At 34.2% G+C, this 23,655-nt stretch overlaps 2 protein-coding genes across 2 annotated transcripts; both read left to right on the plus strand.

Moving 5' to 3' along the window:
- Positions 1 to 4,762: 4,762 nt before the first annotated feature.
- Positions 4,763 to 6,573, plus strand: LOC111058197. The gene is made up of 2 exons (XM_039441393.1): positions 4,763 to 4,911; positions 6,219 to 6,573. The coding sequence occupies exons 1-2, from the start codon at positions 4,767 to 4,769 to the stop codon at positions 6,251 to 6,253; spliced, it is 180 nt and encodes a 59-aa protein (XP_039297327.1). The 5' UTR covers positions 4,763 to 4,766; the 3' UTR covers positions 6,254 to 6,573.
- A 93-nt stretch (positions 6,574 to 6,666) lies between these two features.
- LOC111058198 lies at positions 6,667 to 7,112 on the plus strand. Its single transcript, XM_022345701.2, has one exon. The coding sequence runs from the start codon at positions 6,740 to 6,742 to the stop codon at positions 6,908 to 6,910; it is 171 nt and encodes a 56-aa protein (XP_022201393.1). The 5' UTR covers positions 6,667 to 6,739; the 3' UTR covers positions 6,911 to 7,112.
- The last annotated feature ends 16,543 nt before the right edge of the window (positions 7,113 to 23,655 follow it).

Genomic DNA, 23,655 nt, shown 5'->3' on the forward strand with positions numbered 1-23,655 from the left:
ATCTATACGAGTTTCTAACTTTTTGATGACTGCAGATTGTGTATCTATTTTGGTATCTATTATGTTTCTCACTTCCTCCCTGAAGCTAGAAAATTTTTCATCCATAGCTTTGACATCCTGTCTGACTGTTTTGATCTCTTCTTGTAGGACTTTGGTATTTTCCTCCAATTTATCCTGGATTGTTTTGATAGTTTTGCTGTTTTCCCGGGCTGTTTCCGCTCCTTTAGCTTGTCCTGCTAAGAGTTGACTGAACATGAGTTGTATTTCGTTTGTAGAATCATTTGCCATAAGATTGGTAACGTAACCGACTGAAGAGTCTAATGTGGTATTGCGTTTTTCTTGGTTGTTGGCGGCGGATGACGGTTGACTGGTCACACCGGATGGCGGCCTTCTCTGTTCCCTCAGCGGCGCTTGGAGCGATCTGCGGAGACGCCGGCACCAAGTTGGATGCCCTCACTCTCTCATCTCTGCCAGCTGGATCCTCATCAGGATTTATTACCTCGACGACATTATCGATCTTAGTGGAAGACAAATGGGCCAGGTTTTGCGGGTCGAAATTGATGGAGCATACACTGCCTCCTTCTCTCTCCCGTGGGGTCTCCGCGGTGTTGTCCTGGGGTTGTTGGTCGGCCGGTGTCGTAGCTACATAGTTTTGGGGGTGATCACTGAAGTAGGAGATATGTGAGTTAGCTGGTGACTGGTTCATGGTGACGATGTTATGTATTACTTCAAGTAAATAGCCAAGTGTACTACCAAATTACCGGAATATTAAAATGGACTCACTGCTAGTGCCTATTCTGTATAAAATTGTGTGGTGTTAAAAGTTTCAAGTGTCATGTACATAGATTACGAAAAGAACATCAAGTGACAGGTATGATTTCCAACATGTATATATTACATTAATATAGTTCTTAAAATTTTAGTTAGGGTCTTATCTTCCTTAATAACAATAATATTGCTTTGCTTCAAATAACCTATAACCCTGGTCAGCATACAATATCTAGATTCAAAGATCAAGATTAGAATTTTACTGTGAGATTTTATGGGAATTTCCATCCAATTTTCTTTATTATGAGAATTATGTTATCAAACTTGTGTGATACAGTTTGTCTGTATTTATGCAGCTTGAAAAATTTCAATTTGGAGAGCAACTCAATTATTTTAGCCAGAAACTTACAATAGATCATCAGATATATCTTGTCGAATCAACTCCAAGATTATATTTCTTGCAGCTTTCAGTTTTATCAATAATTTCATTAATCATTGATAGTGAGATTGAGTAGGCAAGCTTTCATCACGCCTCACACTTGTGGTGCCATTGTGTAAAGTTGTGCTCCTTGGAGGGTTATCTCTTATGATAAAGCCCCACGTTATGAAGCTATAACTGTGTAAGGTGGTAAATTTCCAATCCTTTACAGATGATACGATGTTCTTGATATTTATAAGAGCAGTTGCTAAATTCCCTCTTTTGCGAATAAATTCACAAAAAATTAAGGCCATCCGGCTCGCAAAATTACTGGGTTCAAACCTCAGCTCTAGCTCAGTGGTAGATACATGAATTTTCCAAGTACAATTAATCACCATAAGGTTCAATGACCGGTGATTAATAATTCTTACTGCTGCTTCTATGAAGTTCTTGAAGAATACCAGTGAGAAAATTAAAAGAATATTTGATGACTGATTATCAGTAACCATGTACCACTAGAGAATGATAAGGACCAACTATAGTTGTTTCTAGTTGATTCTTAAAACGCTCATCATGAATACAGGTATTCACCAATTTATCCTTCCAAAATTCCTTAGAACTTACAACGCCAGTTCTTGAAGCTCTCTGGATCCTTATATGATATAACTGGAACCTTATTAATATAATTTTCAATGTACTTATTCTGGCAGACTAAAATGATTATCATCAAAGGATGATAAATACTGAGTGCTCTTAATAGTCTAAGAACAATATTACTTGATTCAATAATTTTATGTGCTGCTGAATATTTATTGGTACTAAAACAGCTCAAACTGTATATCACGAGATGAACTAGGATAAAATAAATTTCTACGATTTGTATGCTGACATAAAACACAAAATATATTCCCATAAAACAGTGTATATAAAATATTCGATATCTATAATTTTTCTTAGATAAATTCTTTTCTAAAATCTGAACAATTATCACAGGATTCAATAGCTTTCACAATAGTGAGTTTCAAATTCATAAACACATTATATTCAATACTGATGCTTAGACTTCCAGTCAATTCAAAATTCTACAAATAAAAACCTGTTTGGTCTATAGATTTGATATGATACTTTGCTCAATTAGCAAAAATAATAATTAACAAATTAATATCAAACATGAGATCTCAGGGATTTATGAGTTCGGGCCGTGCATGGAAGTAAGCTTCCTACATATATCAAATAAATTTATAAAATGTTCTTATGAACTATGTGATAATACTCAACACGTTGTGACTTCTTATTGGATTTAAGTTAATTTTAATAGCACTTTTAATTAATTTCCCCACTATATTTAGAAAGGCCTTGTAACGAGCTCGTTTGATTTATCACTTACATAAATGAAGATCTCGACGGTCTTGTGGATTGAATTAATTATTTCCAATAATAAATTAGGCAGGTCCCTTTCGTCTCTGCTGGGCTAACGGGTGGTCCAGATTCTTATAGATTTCTTTCCGAATTAAAGATATATTTATGGGAATTGATTATAAATTACGAACTCTTTAACAACACTGAGTTCACAGATAATTTAACATTTAATACAAATATTTCACATTTAAAAAAGGGGTTGGCTTGATAATTTTAAAATTTAAAAGGAAGAAAGAACCCTAAACTCTCTGTGCATCCTCTCAGGTCAAGATCTTAAGCCAGAAGAAGGAGGTTTTCAGAAAAATTTGTCTCTTCCTAGAACAATTTTGTAAGCTTCTTTCTGATTGGCCTTCAATTTAATAAACTCAATACAATTGGTCGCCTCAGAATCAGGGCTTCTTCAACTTTATAATAGGAAAAATTTAAATAAAAAGTTTTTATATAAATACATGTAGTGTTTATCTTAAATTAATTTCATAAATAAATCGTAACATACGATTTTAATAGATAATACATTTAGTTTTTTATATGAGTTTTGTATACTCTTGGTTTTTCGTGCTTTTTTAGATTATAATAAATATTTATACAGAAATAATAGTTGTCCGTATTTCTACACATCAACCTTCCTTAGTATATATAATATATCCTTCGTGAGTGAATTTTATATAATTCAACCTGTTATACTGGTTGATCGAATGATCAGCTGATTCGCTCAGTATTGATTCCAAATAAATATCGATTTATTCAAGATCAATTGATTCTTTTCAAAAATGTAAACAAATAATTCTAACCTCAACGTGCATGCAAACTTTTATTTTTTATAATCCACCAATAATAAGTAAGCCACTTTATAATTTTTAATTTTGCCAATGGATTCTCATAGTTGTTGAATCACAATTATACATGTTTTCTTATCATTTTTGATAATACTATTATTCTTAATCGCTAATAATATTCGATTTAAGTTGGTTGATCCTTTGACTAGGTCTAACTTTCTTTTCCATTTTATTATTCTATTAAAATTAATTGGTTCATTTCAAAATATTTGATGGTACTAAAGTACCACGTGACACATTCTATATGTCATTAATATTGTAGTCATTCATTCTCAAAATAAGATGCAAGCAAACTCAGCTTGATATCATAATTAGGATCTGAGATATACTTTTTTTGCGAAAACATTGCAGTTTTGAACAATGGGGGGTTACAGTTGCTGTTTTGATGCTGATGATATCAAAAATACATACGCTCTCTTATTCACTCTTTCTCGAGTGTGATTCCCGCTGCTCACGATCAGATGACACTTGACACTTGACGCATCAACTTTAAGAGGTCACTTTCCATAATACTCTCATACCTCAATCACTATGGGCTTCCCCAATTTTTATTTTTATATTATTAGTGCAGTATTTTTATTAATTGAAATGGAACGGTTCAATGAAAGCTACATTATTCACAGTTCTACTATAATACATGATCATGGAGTTGTATCCTTATGAATTTCTTTGTTAAAATAATGTTTTTTCACCTCTAAATAGAATAGCATCATCAAATAGAATTGAGATAGAGGAACAGAAATTTGAGTTATTTTCAGGTTTCTATGCCATCTACTGTTATTTTGTATACTTACTGTTTACTACTACATCTACTGTTTATTTGTACTCATTAGTTTTACGCGACAGCTGCAACCAGAAATTCTAGACTAACAATGAGAGAGAAAGAAATGTCCAGCACTTTATTTTGAACGAATGTTATAAGCAGTGAGTATAGAATGTATATTTAATATTATATATAATGGCTATAACAGAGATTAGTTTAGATTAGAAAGAGAGAGAGATTGATTGATTGAGTACTTTATTTATGTAGATTACAACATATACTGACTTAGGCCTAGCGCACACAGAGCAACTGCTTTGCAACTACAGTTGCAAACCAGTTTGGCGTGCAACCTTTTGGTGACCTCGGCAATGTATTGGAGTAGGAAGACGCACACTGCGCGACCGGTTTGTGACGATCTCAAACCAGTCTGAAACCAGTCGCTTCCAATCGTGGGCCCGCGGTTGCAGGTTGCAGTTGCGTTGCAGACTTCAGTCACACGTGATCACGGGGTGCTGTGTTGTTGTTCTGTTGGTTTTTTGACGGCGCATATTGTTAAATTAATATGAGTGACCAAGAAATGAACAGTAATCTAGTTGGAGCAGTTGAGAAACATGAAGCACTGTACAATTACAAACTCCCAGATTATTCACGGAAAGATGAAACGGAGAAAGCATGGAAAGAAGTGGCAGCTGAAGTAAATATGCCAGGTAAGAAAAGGTTTTATTTTGCATTTTTCAGCAGAATATTGTTACATAGATTCAATTTGAGTACAAATCGGTGCAAGGCACAATAATATTTGAACGGGTGAATGTTTTTTGTTCAATTTTTTACAGTGACCCTTATAAATTAAATTAGTAACCTAATAACTTTACTAAAGTGATAATCATACCATCAGTTTATAAATAACCAAATCTTTCGTTAATTTCTTTGTATCCATCACAAATCTATTGTGTATTTTTTTGTAATTTTAGCTTAGGTCAGGGTAGTTACACTGCTGCTTTCCACTGCCACGGTAAACTTGCAGAAAGGAAATGATTGGCCAGATAATTTTTCAGAGCAATTGCTGATGATCCATTGTTTACCACCAAGTCTCTTGTTTTAATACCGGTCGGACGTTGAGCTAGATTTTCAGGTTGAGTTATGTACTCAGAGGCCTGTACTCAGCTCCTTCCTGTTTTCGAACAAAGTTATGTAGGATGCAAGCTGATCTCACTATGCTATTTACCGTTGAAGAATCATGACATCGTATTGGCCCGTTTAAGACTGCAAACTTTTTTGTTGCCATTCGAAACACACATTCAATGGTTTTCCTTCCTCAGCTCAACCTGTAGTTAAATATTCGTTTCACATTGTCCAGTGTTTTACCTGAAAAAGGCCTCATAAGGTTCCGAGTCAGTGGGAAGGCTTCGTCTCCTACGAAATAGTATGGAAACGGTATGTTTCTTTAATCATACCACAATGGTGATGGCGAGGGGATATTATCACCATGTGCCATCCAGAAGTTCATTGAGTTTGCTTTGAAAATTCCTCCATCACTGTTATGCCCAGCATAACCTGGCTCAATAATTGTAAAGAGCCCATCGGCATCACAACATGCCAAAAGTACAGTTGAGTGGAAGTTCTTATAATTGAAGTTTTCAGATCCAGTAGGTGGAAACTTTTCAATTCTTATGTGCTCACCGTCCAGTGCTCCAATGCAATTTGGAAGGTTCCATAGCAGCTCAAAACGATCAGCAATATGTTTCAAAATATCTTGAGTAGGAACAGGCATGTAAATATCCTTCAGTACGTTCCAGATAGCTTCTGAGGTCTCCTTGATAATTTTTCTAACTGTACTCTCACCTCTTGCAAAATATAAGGACTCTGCCACAAATGTTTCACCAGTTCCCAAATATCTGCAACAGAAAAAAAACATATTGGTCAAGTGAAACCTATCAAAATTATTATATTTTAATAGGTTTTACATACTGAAAATATCTAATTTTTCATAAGATTTGATCTTTTTTTGTTTCAGTGCAAGATTGCAAAGAAAAGTGGAGAAATCTATGAACCGTATTTATGAGAAGAATAAAACCTTCCCCTAGTGGTTCTGGGGGGAAGAAAAAGGCATACTATTTAGAAAATGCCATGCAGTTTTGTCTGCCATTCATCAAAACAGTAACTCCCCCCTCTCCGGGAAACTTGCCTCCACAACCCAGCAATATCCAGTCTACAGTTCATGAAATTGAAGGTTCTGAAACCCAAATTGATGACCCCATTCAGTTGGAAATCAATCCTACAGACGAAGGCCACTTTTCCCAGAAATGTCTCCCTCAATTTTAAAGGATTCCCAACAGGCAGTGGAAATGCAATCCACAAGTTCAACATCAAGCAATAGACCTACTTCTCAAATCCCAAAGAGAAAAGCCAAAAATGCTGCGACCATAGCAGACCAAACGGTAGCAGAGTACTTCAGGGGAAAAAAAGGCAAAGCTACTATCAAAACCTGAGGTCTATGCTACCAATAAGAAAATTGATCGACATCAGGGGATCAAGATGTTTCTGCTCAGCTTGATTCCACAATTAGAAGAATTGAGTGATGCACAACTCAAACTTTTCAAGCGACAGGTGTTGAGAGTGATTGATGACAAGTTTCTCGGGACACCAACAACAGAATCCACGGTCCTCATCAGGCCTCACCATCCTCACCTCACCGACGATGTCTGACTCAAGAGATTCACAAATAGACTTGACTCACATGATGTAAATTTCCAAACTGCAGATTTTTATAACACTTTTCACAAGGTCTTAATAGCTCAAACATGTAAATACTCAATAAAAGTACTCAATGGTCATTTTTATGTGGATATGTTTTATTCTTATGTAAATTCAAAATAACAATAAAGTTGACTTATTAAACTTACCTCAGAGTGATCATTAATCTATCCTGTGCTGGAATACATTCCCTCAGGTGTGTGTCCATCTTCTCCAAGGAAGGGCCAACCAGTCTTGTTAGTTCCAAAAACGTATCTTTTGTCATTCGGTGAAAAGATTTAAACTTCCTATCTGACTGAGACAACTCTCTAGCTGTTACAAATAGCCTAGAGTTCACATTATTTCTTAAATAAGGGTGGACCCAATGTTCTCTTTGTGTTCTTCGTCTCCTTCGATAAAGATAGTAGTTAATGACATCCTCTTCGTCTGAGTCTGATGACATGATAAGCACAAATGGTCAAGGCGATGCCTCAAAACACAGCAAACTAGGCCTACAAAATACTCCACTATTGCACATTAGATGCAACTGATTCACAACTGACTCGTTGACGTGTGCGGACAGAAGTTTTGTTTCAGTTACAAACTAGTTGCAGATGCAACTGGTTGCCGACTCTAGTTGCAGAATAGTTGCTCTGTGTGCGCTTGGCCTTATAGCTTACAATACAGCAAAATTATAGATGAATTTACAAAATATAAATTAAGAAAATAATTATTGAGCTGTATATAATATAAAAAAAACAAATTGCAATAACTATAGATAAAATAGATAATTATATTGTTATGCATCTACATAAATTGGCGGAGCTTTGGACATATCAATGTCCATTCTTCGGAAAGAATATTCGAAGTATTCTTCCCACTAACTCTCTACCAAAACGTTTATTTCATTAATTCAACTAAGGATTTATTCAAAAATGAAAGTATTGTAAAAGTTCTAATTAATATGAAGATTTAAGAGAGAAAAAAAACAGAAAATTAATAAAGTGAAATAGTTATATAAGTAAGATCAAATCATTAATTATTAAAATGGAGTAGGCTGAAAGTAGATCAGGGTGATCAACAGCAGTATGCAGTGGATAATTGAAATAACATGAGTTTATTTATATATATATATATATATATATATATATATATATATATATATATATATATATATAGTCACCTGGTCATATGGGACATATATATGAATCATATATTTATCTCATATTAATCAGGATTTTAGAGTTTTAATTTAGAACAGCTTAATGAACAGTGTTTTTGTCTTTGAACAATTTTTGTCATCGACAGAAAGATTGTTTATTTCATTTGTCAAAATTAATGTAGCTTCTCTTTTTGTTTTTAATAACAAACGTGCCGCTTATGCGACTGATAAAAATATGTATTTGAAATGGCTTCATGTTTGGCATTGACTGAGTTATATTTAATACCCAGAATTTTACTTTTGGGTGTGTCAGTTGTGTGAGCTCGTTCGATAGGACTGTGAGTAAAGTCCGGCTGTTCTGGTGAAGGGGATAGATTTTGTTCTTGTTTTATAATACAGTTTTCCTGTCACAGTTCGGGCAGTTTAAAGAGAATTGTATTATTGAATAAGAGGGGATCTGAACCCACTTCATTAGATCAGTTATTTTGATTTTTAATTAATAATTAACGTCGCGTTCCAACCAGTGGATGCCAAATTGGGAGTTTCAACCAGTGGATGCCAAATTTATTTTCATAAAGGTAGGTGACTACTGAGTCATTGTTCTTAAATTTTTCATAACCACAACAATTGAAACCTCACTATCAGCAAAGCGAGTAGCCCTTGAAATATTCATCTGTTTATTATTATTTTGTAATTTCTAATTATAATTCTAATTTTGTAATAAATAATTTATTGTTTTGTTTTAAATATCAAAAACCTGTACGATCTTTTTTTGTGTTTTTGTTTTCATTTTCCCACCCTTACATATTTGGTGAAGGCATATATTGCTTACATATTTGGTGGAGGCTTCTCCCGCCATCAATATATTGCTTACATATCTGGTGGAGGCGTCCCTGCTTACATATTTGGTGGAGGCTCAAGGGTTTTTAATCCAGCTTTAAAATTTGGACTTTTCCGGTTAGGCTACCTCATTGAAGATTCAATTTTTGTGGTTGTATTTTGCATTATTGAATATATGTTTTTTTTCAGTGAAATTATGGGTGAAATAGTTGAGTTTAAACCTTACGGGGCTGTAGAAACAGTTAGTAGGATGAATTTCGAGGATTTAATGAATTGGAATACTGTAGAACAATAATGGATTTTAACGGATGGAGAATGATAATTATAATTGAACAGATTTTGAGATTCACGATATTGGAAGATTTAGGCTACAATTATTGATTGCGAGATTTTAAATTGTAAAAGCTATGGCAGTTGAAGATTTTGTACGATTGCAAGATCTATTATCAATTCTTATTAGAAAGAATTAGATATTTATGATGAGATGAGAAATTAATGATTATTAAGATATGATTGAATAGGATAAATTTATTATTATTGGAGAGATATCGATATTTGAGATATGGAGAATTTATGATTATTGGAACCAGATTAATTGGAAATTTATTATTTATTATTGAATAGAATTGGATTGGAACAGATTAACAATGGAAAAACTTAGACCGTTACTATTACCGAAATCTTTTGATGGAAAAGATGAAGAATTTGACATTGATGATTTTTTCAACTATTTTGAAAAGGTTGCCTTAGCGAACGGTTGGGATGAAAAAGATAATTTATTATACTTGCGGTTTTGTTTGAAAGGAAGTGCTGAGAAATATTTTGATGTTATTGAGAACGATTTGACTCAACAAAACAAATATGAATTGCCAGTGAAAGAAAAATTGGTTAATTTCTATCGATCTCCTCTCAAATTGTGGAAACTAGAAAAGGAATTAGATACTTGTAGCATGGAATTTGAAGAAGATGGTAGAGATTTTGTAGCACGAGTCTTATCCCTATGCAGAAAAGTAGATTCGAATATGCATGAATCTCGGATTATCAGGATAATTTTAAGAGGTTTGTCTTCAAATATATTTGAAAGAATTATAATGTTATCAAATAGTGCTATTGTAGAATTGTATAAAAATATTGAGAAATATGAATTATCATGTCAGTATTTGAATGAGTGGAAATTTGGACAGGTGCAAGTAATTAATGATATTATGGAACCCGAATTTGAAGAACTATTGGAAATCGGAAATGAGTTTGAAAATGAGAATTGTTTAGAAAATGCTATTATCTCTGATGATTTTAATTATTATGTTTCAAATGAAGTGGATGTATATTGTCATGTTAGTAACTTCGAGATTGAAAATGGGTTGGATGAAGCTCTTATTTGTAATGATTGTGATTTGAATGAGGAAGATATAATTTACAAAGATGATAAAGATATGGAAATGATTAAGGAAGAGTTATCAGATTTATCGGAAAGTGATTTGGATTTCTCTTTTACGATTGATAACAGGCCGATTGAAAATTGTGTGAACTCTGGTATGCGTAATGATTGTGAATCTAGAGAAGTCAAGAAGCATCAGAATGTTAGTCTCGTGAATAATAGGACTAATAGAAAAAGAAGACGTGAGAAATGTAAAGTTTGTGGTAAACATAATCATTTTACGCGAATTGTTCTTACAACGTTAATCATGCTTATCGGGTTTATAAAAGGATGCATAGAATTTGTGAAAAAGAAGGCTATGATATTAGAGTGTGTTCTTTTGATGGCAGAAAGTTTTCAGAAAATGCTAGATGTAAGAAACCATATTTTACTGATAGGACACAGGAATTCAGTACTAGGCATATTGATGAAAATGTTTTAGATGGCGGTCAATCAAATAATGATATTTCAAGGAATGAATTAGGAAGTTGTATCGTCACTGAATCATGTTCTACTTTGGAAGGTGTTAGGAATATATGTTAGAATGGAATATATGGAATATATGTTAGAAGAAAATATTCTAATACTGATGATAAGAAGTATTCAATCTTCCATAAACACGAAATTGATCTTGGAGATATTAAAATTCATTATAGCCAGAAATGTGGATCAGCAAATAATGGTGTTAAACGAAAAATGTCGGACTCATGTTCAGAGCTGAAAAGTATTACTGACGATAATAAACATTTTGTTAATAAGATGAATGAATCAATTATCGATAAACAAGAACCAGGCCATGAAAATAGTATATTGAACCGATTACAGAAAAAATTTGAATCAGAAATTTGTGTAAACAGTGAAGGTGAAAATACAGAGTCAGATTTGAATTATTGTAATTTTCTAAAAGATATGAAGAATAATAGAATTGACACTGATGGAATTGTTAATGGGAGCTCGGCAGAGAAATACGATGACATAATTTTGAATAGTTTGGAAAGCGTGTCCCAGTTAAGCATTAATAGCGATGAGATATTTATTAAAACAATTCCGTTGAAGGTTGAAAACCGAACATCAGTGCAGACTCAGCGAATTTATTGCATGAGAAAGTATTGCTCGTAGAATGAGGCATTTAGCTAATTTATAATTGTCATTCAATTATCAAACACTGATCAGTGTAATATTCGATATCTAATAATGGAAGAAAATTTTGGCTTTTCTTGGTATTTGTTAGTAATAGTCCTAGTGATATTTTCATATATTAGTTCTTGATTTATTTTAATATGGGATTGCGTTTGAGCAATGGATAATTTTGATATTTTTACTAATAATGAACTTTTCAATTTTGGGATTTAGGATTTGAGTTTTGATATAGGATTTTTAGATATGATACATTATATTTCGTTATTGAGTTTAATTTTACTATAAATAATTATTAAGTGTACTTGAGATTTAGAGTACAAGTTTTATTGATTACTTTTCCAACATTTTTTTTTTTTATTAGTAACGTTATTAATATAGTATGGTTGAAAAGGCTGCAATTAGGTTCTGGAGATGGAAAATTAATGATATAAATCTTTATATTTTTACCACGCTTGGTTCTAGGATATTTTGTTATTGCAATTTGAAGCCTAAGAGGTTGTTAACCAGTTTTGATATAATAGTTGAAAGATTTTTTTTAACATCATACATGTTCCTATTGAAGGTCAGGCATGTTGAATTATTGCGAGTTGAGGTCAATGTCAGCAATTAGATTATTTGTCACGTTTACTACTGTAATTTGACTTGTTAACTAACGTTTTGTTTTGATTGCAGACATGACTCCAGAGTTTATGAATTTTGTTTATTAATTAATATGTGGTCTTTTATTAAAGGTTTCTTTTATTCAAAGTAAATAACATGAAACTAATCACGTCCAGTCAATCAATTATTTATTTTGTTATGATTTCAATCAGAAATTAATTATCTTTTATTCAATTATTGTTTTGAATATTATTGTTAATGTTAATAATGGTCGAATTTCATAGTATGTACAGAAACCTGTCAAATAGTTTTCTACTTAATACATGTATTATTGAACTTGATCTTTATTGATTTTTTTCAAGTCATTTTATCGAATTCGAAATTTGTTAAATATTATGGTCGTTACTTGGCTTATTTTATCATTTTTGAGCTGTAATACTTATTTCTCATAATTTTTTTATTGAATTTTTTTTTGTTTAATGATACTGTGGTCGTGTTTTTTCACATTCTTATTTAAATTGAATTTGATTTTTCACCTTTGAAGTTATTTTCTTGAATTTGAGATTTGTTGTTAAAAGTTAGCTGTAGAGTTTTATGATTGCATAATGGAAAGTTTAGTAGTTTGATTTTGAAAGTTGTTTTTTTATACAGTAGAATTTATTATAATTGTAAAGGGGTTATCCTTTCCTAAAACTTTCCTTGAATTAGATTTGAAATTTCTTATACTCATTCATATTCCTATAAGTAGTAGTTCTCATATTACATCTTCTCGACTTCGGACTTTGCGGGAGTATGTGGACTTCACCTCAAGGACTTCGTGGGATTTCGCGGACTTCACGGGCTTCTTCGAGATGACTTCAGCTTCAGCGCAAGGCGACTTGTGAATTGTCACTACACTGTACGAGATCGATTTTCCTGAAGATCTGGAGGATATTATGCAAACAGAGACGGTTGGCTGTTAACACAAGCAGGGCCTGAATTTTCATCACATAGTATGCTGTACACTACTCAACAACGGAGAGGACATCAGGCGCTAATCAGAGCTTCCGTATAACGAAGAACAAACTTCATCTTCTGTAGAAATCATAACAGATGCATTTGGATGCTGAGAGATTTCATTATTTTGGCGGCTCGATTGGATGAATTAATATCCAGTGACTACTCAACCACCGTAGCCTATTACTGGTTGGACACACACATGCTACTACATGCGAGCTGAGCTGTGAGATATTTCTTCGACAGTTGAGAAACGGCTCGATTTCAACCAGAAATATGGATGCCTTACAATCGTCATCTTATCTTTAGTACATGGTTCAATATTGTACCTGCGTCTGGAGGTCTGAAGGAGTTGAAGCAACTATAATGATCATCGACGAACAGCGGACATTCAAAAATCGGACGAAAACGGGAGGACATCTAACATCAGACAAATATGGGAGGACTTCACATACAAGGACTACTACCAGTTTATCGCTCAGAACATTGAAATATCATCTACATCTTTGAGAACTACTTTAACCTATCTACATTCCAGAACCCCTAAAATTTGAATTGTATTTGTTGAAAAGTTAATTTATTTAAAGAACTATTGTTTGTACAGCATAGTTTCAATTTGAATTTGATTTGAATGTTTGTAATTTAGTTTGAGTAACCTACCTTTCTATGTAAATGTTTGATTTCAATGTATGGTAGCATTATCAGGTCAATCAGGCACACGTTTGTTTCTGGAGTATATTATTTTGTTTAATTATTATTTATTTTTTTGTTCCCCTCTTGACTACAGACTCAGGGACGAGTCTTTCAGCGGGATGGGTGATGTGTCACCTGGTCATATGGGACATATATATGAATCATATATTTATCTCATATTGATCAGGATTTTAGAGTTTTAATTTAGAAAAGTTTAATGAACAGTGTTTTTGTCTTTGAACAATTTTTGTCATCGACAGAAAGATTGTTTATTTCATTTGTCAAAATTAATGTAGCTTCTCTTTTTGTTTTTAATAACAAACGTGCCGCTTATGCGACTGATAAAAATATGTATTTGAAATGGCTTCATGTTTGGCATTGACTGAGTTATATTTAATACCCAGAATTTTACTTTTGGGTGTGTCAGTTGTGTGAGCTCGTTCGATAGGACTGTGAGTAAAGTCCGGCTGTTCTGGTGAAGGGGATAGATTTTGTTCTTGTTTTATAATACAGTTTTCCTGTCACAGTTCGGGCAGTTTAAAGAGAATTGTATTATTGAATAAGAGGGGATCTGAACCCACTTCATTAGATCAGTTATTTTGATTTTTAATTAATAATTAACGTCGCGTTTCAACAAGTGGATGCCAAATTGGGAAGCCATTTTCATAAAGGTAGGTGACTACTGAGTCATTGTTCTTAAATTTTTCATAGCCACAACACTTGAAACTTCACTATCAGCAAAGCGAGTAGCCCTTGAAATATTCATCTGTTTATCATTATTTTGTAATTTCTAATTATAATTATAATTTTGTAATAAATAATTTATTGTTTTGTTTTAAATATCAAAAACCTGTATGATCTTTTTTTGTGTTTTTGTTTTCATTTTCCCACCCTTACATATTTGGTGAAGGCATATATTGCTTACATATTTGGTGGAGGCTTCTCCCGCCGTCAATATATTGCTTACATATTTGGTGGAGGCGTCCCTGCTTACAATATATATATATATATATATATATATATATATATATATATATTATATATATATATATATATATATATAGGGCTCTAGGGCTGGACAGTTTCAGTCATTTGCTCCAAAAGATATTTTCTTTAAGTCAGGATGAAGCTCGCTCGGCTCTCGATGGACCTGATAGTAACGGGAAGTGCATTCCATGCTCGACTAACTAGAAAGGATTTTGTGAAAATAGTAGTTCGATGATTGGGTATCCTTAAAGTTCTTTCTCCGGTTCTAGTATGTGAAGCATCTATCCTCCTACCTTCAGAGTCAAATTTGAAATCATCTTTAAAATAGTTCAGATATTCCAAGATATCTCTAACAAGCTTGAATATTCGAAAAAGCCTTTGATCGGGAAGCTTTAATGTTGAACTAGCAATGTGGGCTGGGGTGATAAGATCATGGCGTTGGAGAGAGTAGATGAAACGTAGACAATAATTTTGGCAACGCTGTAGTTTATCATTCAGAGTGACTTGCATATCGTTAAGAACAGAATTCTGATACATTAAATGTGGGGAGATAAAAGATTGAACAAATAACAATTTATTGCTTCTAGGGAGGATGTCGTGCATTTTCTTCAATGAATGCATCGCTGAAAATACATTTTTACATGTTTTGTTCACTTGTTCTGACCAGTCAAGAGTATTATTCATAATAATGCCTAAATTTTTAACTGAGCTACAGTAAGGTATGTCATTACCGTCTACACTAATTTTGTGTTTCAAGGTCAATATTGTCTATAAGACGAGAATATCCAATTATAATGGGTTGTGTTTTGATGGGATTAAGCTTGAGGCCATTTTTCTTTGTCCATTCCACTATCGAATTAATATCCTGATTCATTATTCCAACTGTTTCATTAATTTTTGTTATGGACAGCTTAAATAGATTTGAAAGTCGTCTGCATAAGTATGGAAACTGGAGAATTTGATAATGGAAGAAAGGTCATTAGCATACAAAGTGAAGAGGAGAGAGAGAAGTTGACTTTTTGTCACCGACAGATACACATTGTTTCCTTCCTAACAGATAGGATTTGAGCCAAACTAACGAGTTGTGACTGAAACCAAGAATAGCCAACTTATTCAAAAGGACTGTATGATCAACAGTATCGAATGCTTTGGAAAAATCAAATATGGTGAGGATGATGCATTTTCTTTGGTCCATAGCTAACCTTTTTATATCATCAGTGACACGAAGCAGAGCTGTCTCAGTTGAATGGAATTTCCTAAAGCCTGATTGAAAGTTATGAAGCTTACTATTGTTGTCTAGAAATGTTACAACTTGAGCATGAATGAGTCTTTCTAGCACTTTGGACAATGCAGGTAGAATACTGATTGGTCTAAAATCCTCAACTTTTTTGGGTGATGGAACTTTATTTAGAGGGCGAACCAGAGCAAACTTCCAGTTTTCTGGGAAATCGCCTTCTTCAAGTGACTTGTTGAAAATGTATGTAATGTTTGGTAAAACAGCAAATAGCATCTTCTTGAATTTTGTCTACACCCGCATTTTGTCTTCTTTTGAGATTGGATGGAAATGAAATTGATCAGTAATTGGTATATCTAAGTTTGTAACCTGCTCTCCAAGATCATTTATATGAATAGCAATGACAACTTCGTCACGTTGGTTGGAGTGTGAAACGAAATGGTAATTTATATTGTTCAATGGTAAGTCAATTTGGGGATTCGATTTCCGTTTGACAAGCCCGAATTCTTTTATTCCCTGCCAAAGTGATTTAGAGTCTTGTCTATTGTTTATCATGAAGGAATTCAAGTACCTACCTAATCTTTGAGTTCCGTAATTCCTGTTTAACTCTATTTCTAAGGCTCCTATACTCTATCAAACTGTCCAAGTCAAATGTCTTTTTAAATTTTTAAGAGAGAGAGAGAAAGAGAGAGAGAGAGAGAGAGAGAGAGAGAGAGAGCGAGTGAGATTCAGACTCCTTTATTCATGTGTTTAACAAAACATAATCGTTGTGAAATAACATAGTGAATCATATTAAACTAATGAGTTCTACAATAATATTGAGCAAGAAAAATCATGAAATATGCAAAAGTTGAGGTGCTACTGTAATGTTTTCAAATGAAACGGTGAAGTTTGAACCTTAAGAAGTCCATTCTCAGAGAGGGTATCAAGGATACCCTCCCCTTCAGCACTTAACCGTAGAAAAAGAAAGTTGAAAATTCAAACGAAATATTATGTCCAAGCGTAAAAAATTAAGAAAAAATATCAATAAGTAAAAACCAAATCATAGAAACGATGAATCATTCAGAGTTAAATCAATTAACAGAAAAGATTAAATAGCAATAAAGATGAAAATAAAGAAAAAGTAAATTCCCAATAATTAGAAAATCGATATGATGTAATAATAAGTGGAATAATGAGGGAGTGAAAGTTATCATTAGAAAAGAGATTTGTAGATGCAAATCCAAAAATAATGTTAATAAGAAAGGGACGTTATTATACAAAAGAGATTAGTTTATGTAAATAACAAGATAATATGATTATGAAAGTTCAAAAAAATTCTAATTAGGGAATTATGAAGGGGGAATTATAATACGAAAGAGAGGGGAAGGGATATAGAATAAGAATGCTGAGATCCACTCCAGGAAGAGTTTGAATAAGAAACAATCTACAATGTAGCTCATAAACAATTTTTATGCTAAATTTACATGAATGATAATGCAAAAGAGAAAAACCATCATTTTTACTTGGGAGTGGAGGGAAATGATTATAAAGGATAAGGATAGAGATTAAGGAAGGTTCAATTTGAATGCCATGCTGCTCTAGGGTTGGACAGTTTCAGCCATTTTTTCCAAAATATAATGTCTGAACGTACAGGTGAAGCCCGCTCAACTCTTTATGGACCTAATTTGATTTGGGAGTGCATTCCATGCACAACAACCGCTAACAAGGAAGGATTTTGTATAAATAGTTGTTTGATGATTTGTAATCCTTATGGCCGGTTTCCGAGCTCGAGATTCAGCTAAGTCCTACTTTAAACAGCTGAAGTCAGAAAATTGGTTTTCCAAAATGGGGCTTAGTCGCAGTCATTGTCATAGTCACGTTTGAATTAAATTTCGAAAAACTAGTAAATTGAACATAAAATAAAATAAAGAGAAAATAGTGTAAAGTTTCAGCTATTTTGAATTATTTAGGAGTGTCTAATTTTGTCAAGGAAAAACGTTTCCAATATTATAGAAATGAGAAAATAAAAACTACGACTACTGTTATAAAAGCTGTGACTATGCCCCGTTTTGGAAAGCCAATTTTCTGACTCCAGCTGTTTTAAGTCTAGGACTTAGCTAAATCCCGAGCTCGAAAACCGCCCCTTAGAGTATTTTCACCTGTTCTAGTGTGGGAAGCATCAATTCTCCTACCTTCAGAGACAAATTTAAAATCGTTTTTGAAATAGATTGGTTTACCATATTTTAAAATGTCCCTAACAAGCTTGATTATTCGAAGCATTCTCTGATCAGGTAACTTTTAAGTTGAACTATCAATATGGGCTTGAGTGACTTGTTCATGGCGTTGGAGAGAGTAAACAAAACTGAAGCAATAGTTTTGACATCGCTGAAGTTTATCGTTTAAGGTTACTTGTATATCATTGAGCACAGAATTACAATACATAAGATGTGGGAATATGAACAATTTGACTAGTAGCAATCTAATTTTTCAGGGATGAAAATCTTGCATCTTCTTCAATGAATGCATGGCAGATAATACAAATTTACAAGTCTTATTAATTAGATCATACCAGTCAAGATTTTTATTCATAATAATTCAAAGGTTTTCAACTGAATCACAGTAAGCTATTTCGACACCATCAATATTAATTTTGTTAAGTGAGTTTACATCGATGCTGTTTACTAGTCTTTACTAGAGAAAGTAAGAGAGAGAGAGAGAATAAGCGGAGCTAAATTTTTTTCAACAAATACATGTATTGACAACGTTTTGAAAATGGAGCATTGTCCTAAAGTAGCTGAGGTGAACAACAACAAAGTTAAATAACATGTAAACCATCAGTACTTATAACACTAATTAACTAAATCTGGATGCTCAAAGAATATTTCTCATTGCTATCTTTTAAAATTGATGTGGAAATTTGTTTGGGAACAGCTAAAAACATTCAAATACAGAGTAACTTGAATAGTTCGAAGTTGAAGGGGAAAAGAAAAAACTTCAAACTAAATTTGAATTAACAAATATAATTACCATGTATACTATTTTCAAAGGGATTTTTAGTTTATTCGAATTAACCATGAATTTGAATTGAACAAGTTTGAATTGAGCAAGTTCCACTGTGTCTCTAGTATGTTACAGTTCTTTGGATCTTTATCTGACATAATGACAATCAATTACGATTGGAATGATTATTAGATAATCGAATATACCGGTCACAAAAGTAAACTTATCACTAGTATTTTTCATATTATTATAAAATATTACTATAGTTATAACTTTAGTATTGTAAACTCTAAGGTTCAACTTTACGAAATTTATATTGATTTTAAATTGGTAATCAATAATTTTGATGTAAAGTGGACTGTATTGAATAGAAAAGAAACAAGTGATATCTCTACAGAAACAAGTACATGCAATGAATATATAAAAGAACAACTCACCGAAAATCTGCAGAGTACCTAATGTAATATTTATATTATTGAGCTTACAACTCCCAGGTAAGGTATTCAGGTGTCCCCGAGGTAGGAGATGAATCAAGGATGGTGAAAAGGCAAGCTTAATTGTCATCTACTGTTGGTAAATTCGGCTTCCATCATATAACGTTGCACATATATTTCTGACGAGATATTTACAATGTCTTTAAAGACTATAGATCGGTGAACCTTCCAATCAAAAAATAATAGTTTAAAACTTTCAACTAAAGGGAGTTTGGCAAACACTCTTCCAAACGTAGGTTTATGGTGTATGATTTAACATTAACAAAAAAATAATAATTTGAAGAACGATTTTCTTCTGGGAATGATCGACGAATAATATCAATTCCCGACTCGAGGCAAGCCATTACAAAGCGAGACTGAACTGAAAGAAACAGCCTACCGGCTAGTGAGCGCAACGCACTCAAGTGAAAGAAATACGAACTGAACGAGGAGTGCGCGTCCAATTCAAAAACGAAAAATGAAAACTAGAGCTGGCTCCAACATCCCCCCCCGGCTGAAAAGCTATTTTCAGACAAGGCTAGAGAACAAAGAAACGAAAAAACAATGAATAAACGACGAAAGAAATAAAAATAAAACAAAACGAGAATAAAACAAAAAATGCAAAAGGAAAATTATTGAGTAGGCAACGGATACAACTTTGTAGCCGGCCTTTTGAAGCGACCATTGGCGCACCGCACCATAGCCACTCGAACGACACCGTCAGCACCGGGAAATACTTCCTCAATCACCCCCAGAGGCCATTTCAACGGTGCGACATTTGGTTGATCCACTAGGACGATTGTACCAACCGTGAGAGGGGTGGAATCCTTACACCATTCCACACGGGTTTGTAATTCATGTAAGTATTCTTTGCGCCAACGACTCCAGAAAGACTGAACCATTTGATTGACTAATTCAAACCGATCCAAGCGATTCATTGGACGATCTTCCACATTTAACATAGGAAGGTACTTAAGAGGTGTCAAAGTGAGAAAATGAGCCGGTGTGAGGGCGAGGGGTTCACTCGGATCCGCGCTCATTTGACATAACGGGCGTGAGTTAAGTACAGCCTCAATTTGAACTAAGACAGTGTTCAATTCTTCGTAAGTCAACAACTGGTTACCAATAACTCGAAACAGGTGTGACTTTACTGATTTTATATTCGCCTCCCAAAGACCGCCGAAGTGAGGTGAACCTGGCGGGATGAAATTCCACTCAATGCTATGATCAGCAAGTTCATTCTGGAGCAGATTTTGATATTCCTTGGAGTTCAGCATCCGTGACAATTTTATTAGCTCATCATAGGCGCCGACGAAGTTGGTACCATTATCGGAATACATGACCTTACAAGGACCTTGTCGAGCAAGGAACCGGCGAAAAGCTGATAAGAACATTTGGGTCGATAAGTCCGAAACTAATTCAATGTGAACGGCTTTAGTTGCCATACAGACAAAAAGACAAATGTACGATTTAAATATGAAAGGATTCCGACGCCTGGCCATGGTGATTCGAATGGGTCCACCATAATCAACTCCACATTGGACGAATGGTTTAGACGACAGAGTTCTACAGGCTGGCAGATTGCCCATTTTCGGCGGTGTAAGAGTGGGACGATAGTGAAAACACTTGTTACATTTTCGTACATGACTCCTTATAAGGATACGGGCTGATAAAATCCAATATTTTTGTCTCAAAATAGACGCCAATAAATGAGGTCCAGCGTGACAGTGCTTTTCATGAAAATAATCAATCAAAAGCGTGACCAATGGATCATTTTTCGGTAATATAATCGGATGACAGTAATTTTCGAATCATTCATCACTCCTAAATGACGTGGTATGAAGAGATTGGACAATAAAGGGAACTCCTTCTGACATGTCTCCCATTGAAGCGCAATAGAGGGAGGTACTGAATCGTCCCAATCAAGACCAGCATTCCATAATTGTTTAATTAAACATTTAAGAAACAAAGTTAGGGGTGACAAGAGTCCCAAAGGATCGAAAATGCGTGCTACTACCGATAAAATGTGACGTTTGGTAGGAACAGACTGATTAGGATTCACTGAAAAACAAAACGAATCACTACCAGGTTGCCATTTCAAACCTAGGACAGCCAACAAATTTCCCATCTCGAAATCTTTAGACAAGGCCGATTTTTCATCTTCCGAGAAATCATTCATCAATTCAGGTGAATTGGAACTCCATTTAGTAAGTTCGAATCCGCCTCTCTCGAACAATTCTTTAGCCTGGCTACAAAGACGATTTGCTTCACCTAAAGAAGACACACTTGTCACCAAATCATCCATAAACATGTCACTCGGAATACGAGCTTTAGCATCAGGGAAATTTTCACCTTCTTCTTGAACAAGTTGATGGACAGTTCTGAGAGCTAGAAACGGTGACTCACTCAGACCAAATACGACAGTTTTTAATTCAAAAATTTGTATGGGATCATTGGACGAAAATCTCCATAACAAACGCTGAAATTTGCGACACGATTCATCGACAAGAATCTGTCTATACATCTGCTTTATATCAGCAGTTACAGCGATAGAAAATAACCGAAAATTGACTAACAGAACGAAAATATCCGTTTGCAACTTGGGGCCGATATGAAGTATATCATTCAATGATACTCCAGTAGTAGTTTTCGCGCCTGCGTCAAAGACAATACGCAAAGGCGTTGATTGACTCTGAGTTTTGATTACAGCATGATGAGGTATAAAATAACCACTTTTATCACTCTGATTTTTTATCAATTCCATGTGTCCTTGTTTGAGATAATCCAAGAGGACATCGTGATACACTAAACGCATGTTTGGATCACGTGCCAGTCGTTTCTCCAAACTGATGAGTCGACGTTCTGACATAGCATAAGAATCACCAAGACAATCAGGGGATTTTGAAAACGATAATGAGACAACGAATCTACCCGAATTTTCACGACGAACGGACGATGCAAAATTCTTCTCGCATTCCAACTCATCAGCAGTGAGTTGTTTTCCTACATCTGGAACGCTTTCCACTTCCCAAAATTTTCGAACTAACTTATCCAACGGTGATGTTAGACAAGTCATCAAACACGTTGAATTTTCTGAAGATTGAGTTAAAATAGGGGCTCTACCCATCAAAATATAACCAAAAACACTTTCCAAGGCCATCAAATAATTCGAATCAATTTCCACACGACCATTTCGGAAAATATGGGGCACTAATTCAGCTCCTATAATAGCGTCAATTTCGCTGGGAATGTGATAACTTTCATCAGCAAGTCGAAGACCAAACAAATTTGATAATTTAGAATTATCAATTTTACTAGTGGGAAGCTGTTCCATGATTTTTTCGACAACTAATGGTTCAATGGAAAATTTAACACTAGAATTGAGTCGAGATTGAAGCGTGACAAAAGTACGACCAAAAACTGATTGCGAATTTCCGCCAAAACCATTCACAATTAATTGGAAAGGAGAAATCGATAGTTGCAATTTACGACAAAGTTTACGAGTAATGAAATGACTTTGACTAGCTGAATCAACTAAAACTCTTATTTTGTGCAATCTACCTCTCTTATCAGGTACCTCGACTTGAGCAGTTGATAGTAGAACACTATACGGTGCCGACTTCGAATCGATAGAACAACAGGTAATAGTATTATTTTCTACCTTTTTCGCATCCGAATTTGATGACGAATTTGAAGCATTTCCGAAATGTAAAAGCAAATTATGCTTCTGACTACATTCCTCGCAGTTGGAAGAAGTACAATCTTTACTACGATGGGCTGGCGAGAAACATTTCAAACAGCAACCCTTCTCCTTAACAAAACGAAAACGGTCCCAAGGTGATAACTGACGAAAAAGACGACAATTGATCAATTTATGATTTGTCATCGAACATTTCAGACATTCTGATATTTTTACCGGTGATTTGGTCACTTGCGAATTCGATTGAACAACCAACACTTTGGATTTTGGTATTGGTTTCACTACTGGCTTGCATTGTTTAGACGATTCGTCATGCGGTAACGATTTAATCTGCCTTTCGATGAATGAAACAAAATCAGTATATGTGGGATCATCCTTAGTATGAACTGAAGCTTCAAATGCCTTTCGAGAAACAGGATCTAAAATTTTCAACGCTTGGAACAGAAATATTGCATCAGATACATCTTCACCTCGTAGGCGTTTTAAAGCAGTAA

This window comes from Nilaparvata lugens, chromosome X, assembly GCF_014356525.2.
Source record: "Nilaparvata lugens isolate BPH chromosome X, ASM1435652v1, whole genome shotgun sequence".
In the NCBI taxonomy this organism is placed as follows: domain Eukaryota; kingdom Metazoa; phylum Arthropoda; class Insecta; order Hemiptera; family Delphacidae; genus Nilaparvata; species Nilaparvata lugens.

Bases quoted from the DNA above. Each gene is read 5' to 3' on its own strand.
- LOC111058197 (XM_039441393.1), top strand. From the start codon at position 4,767: ATGAGTGACCAAGAAATGAACAGTAATCTAGTTGGAGCAGTTGAGAAA. The intron at 4,912-6,218 runs GTAAGAAAAGGT...TTTTTGTTTCAG, and splicing joins AGCTGAAGTAAATATGCCAG to TGCAAGATTGCAAAGAAAAG.
- LOC111058198 (XM_022345701.2), top strand. From the start codon at position 6,740: ATGTTTCTGCTCAGCTTGATTCCACAATTAGAAGAATTGAGTGATGCA.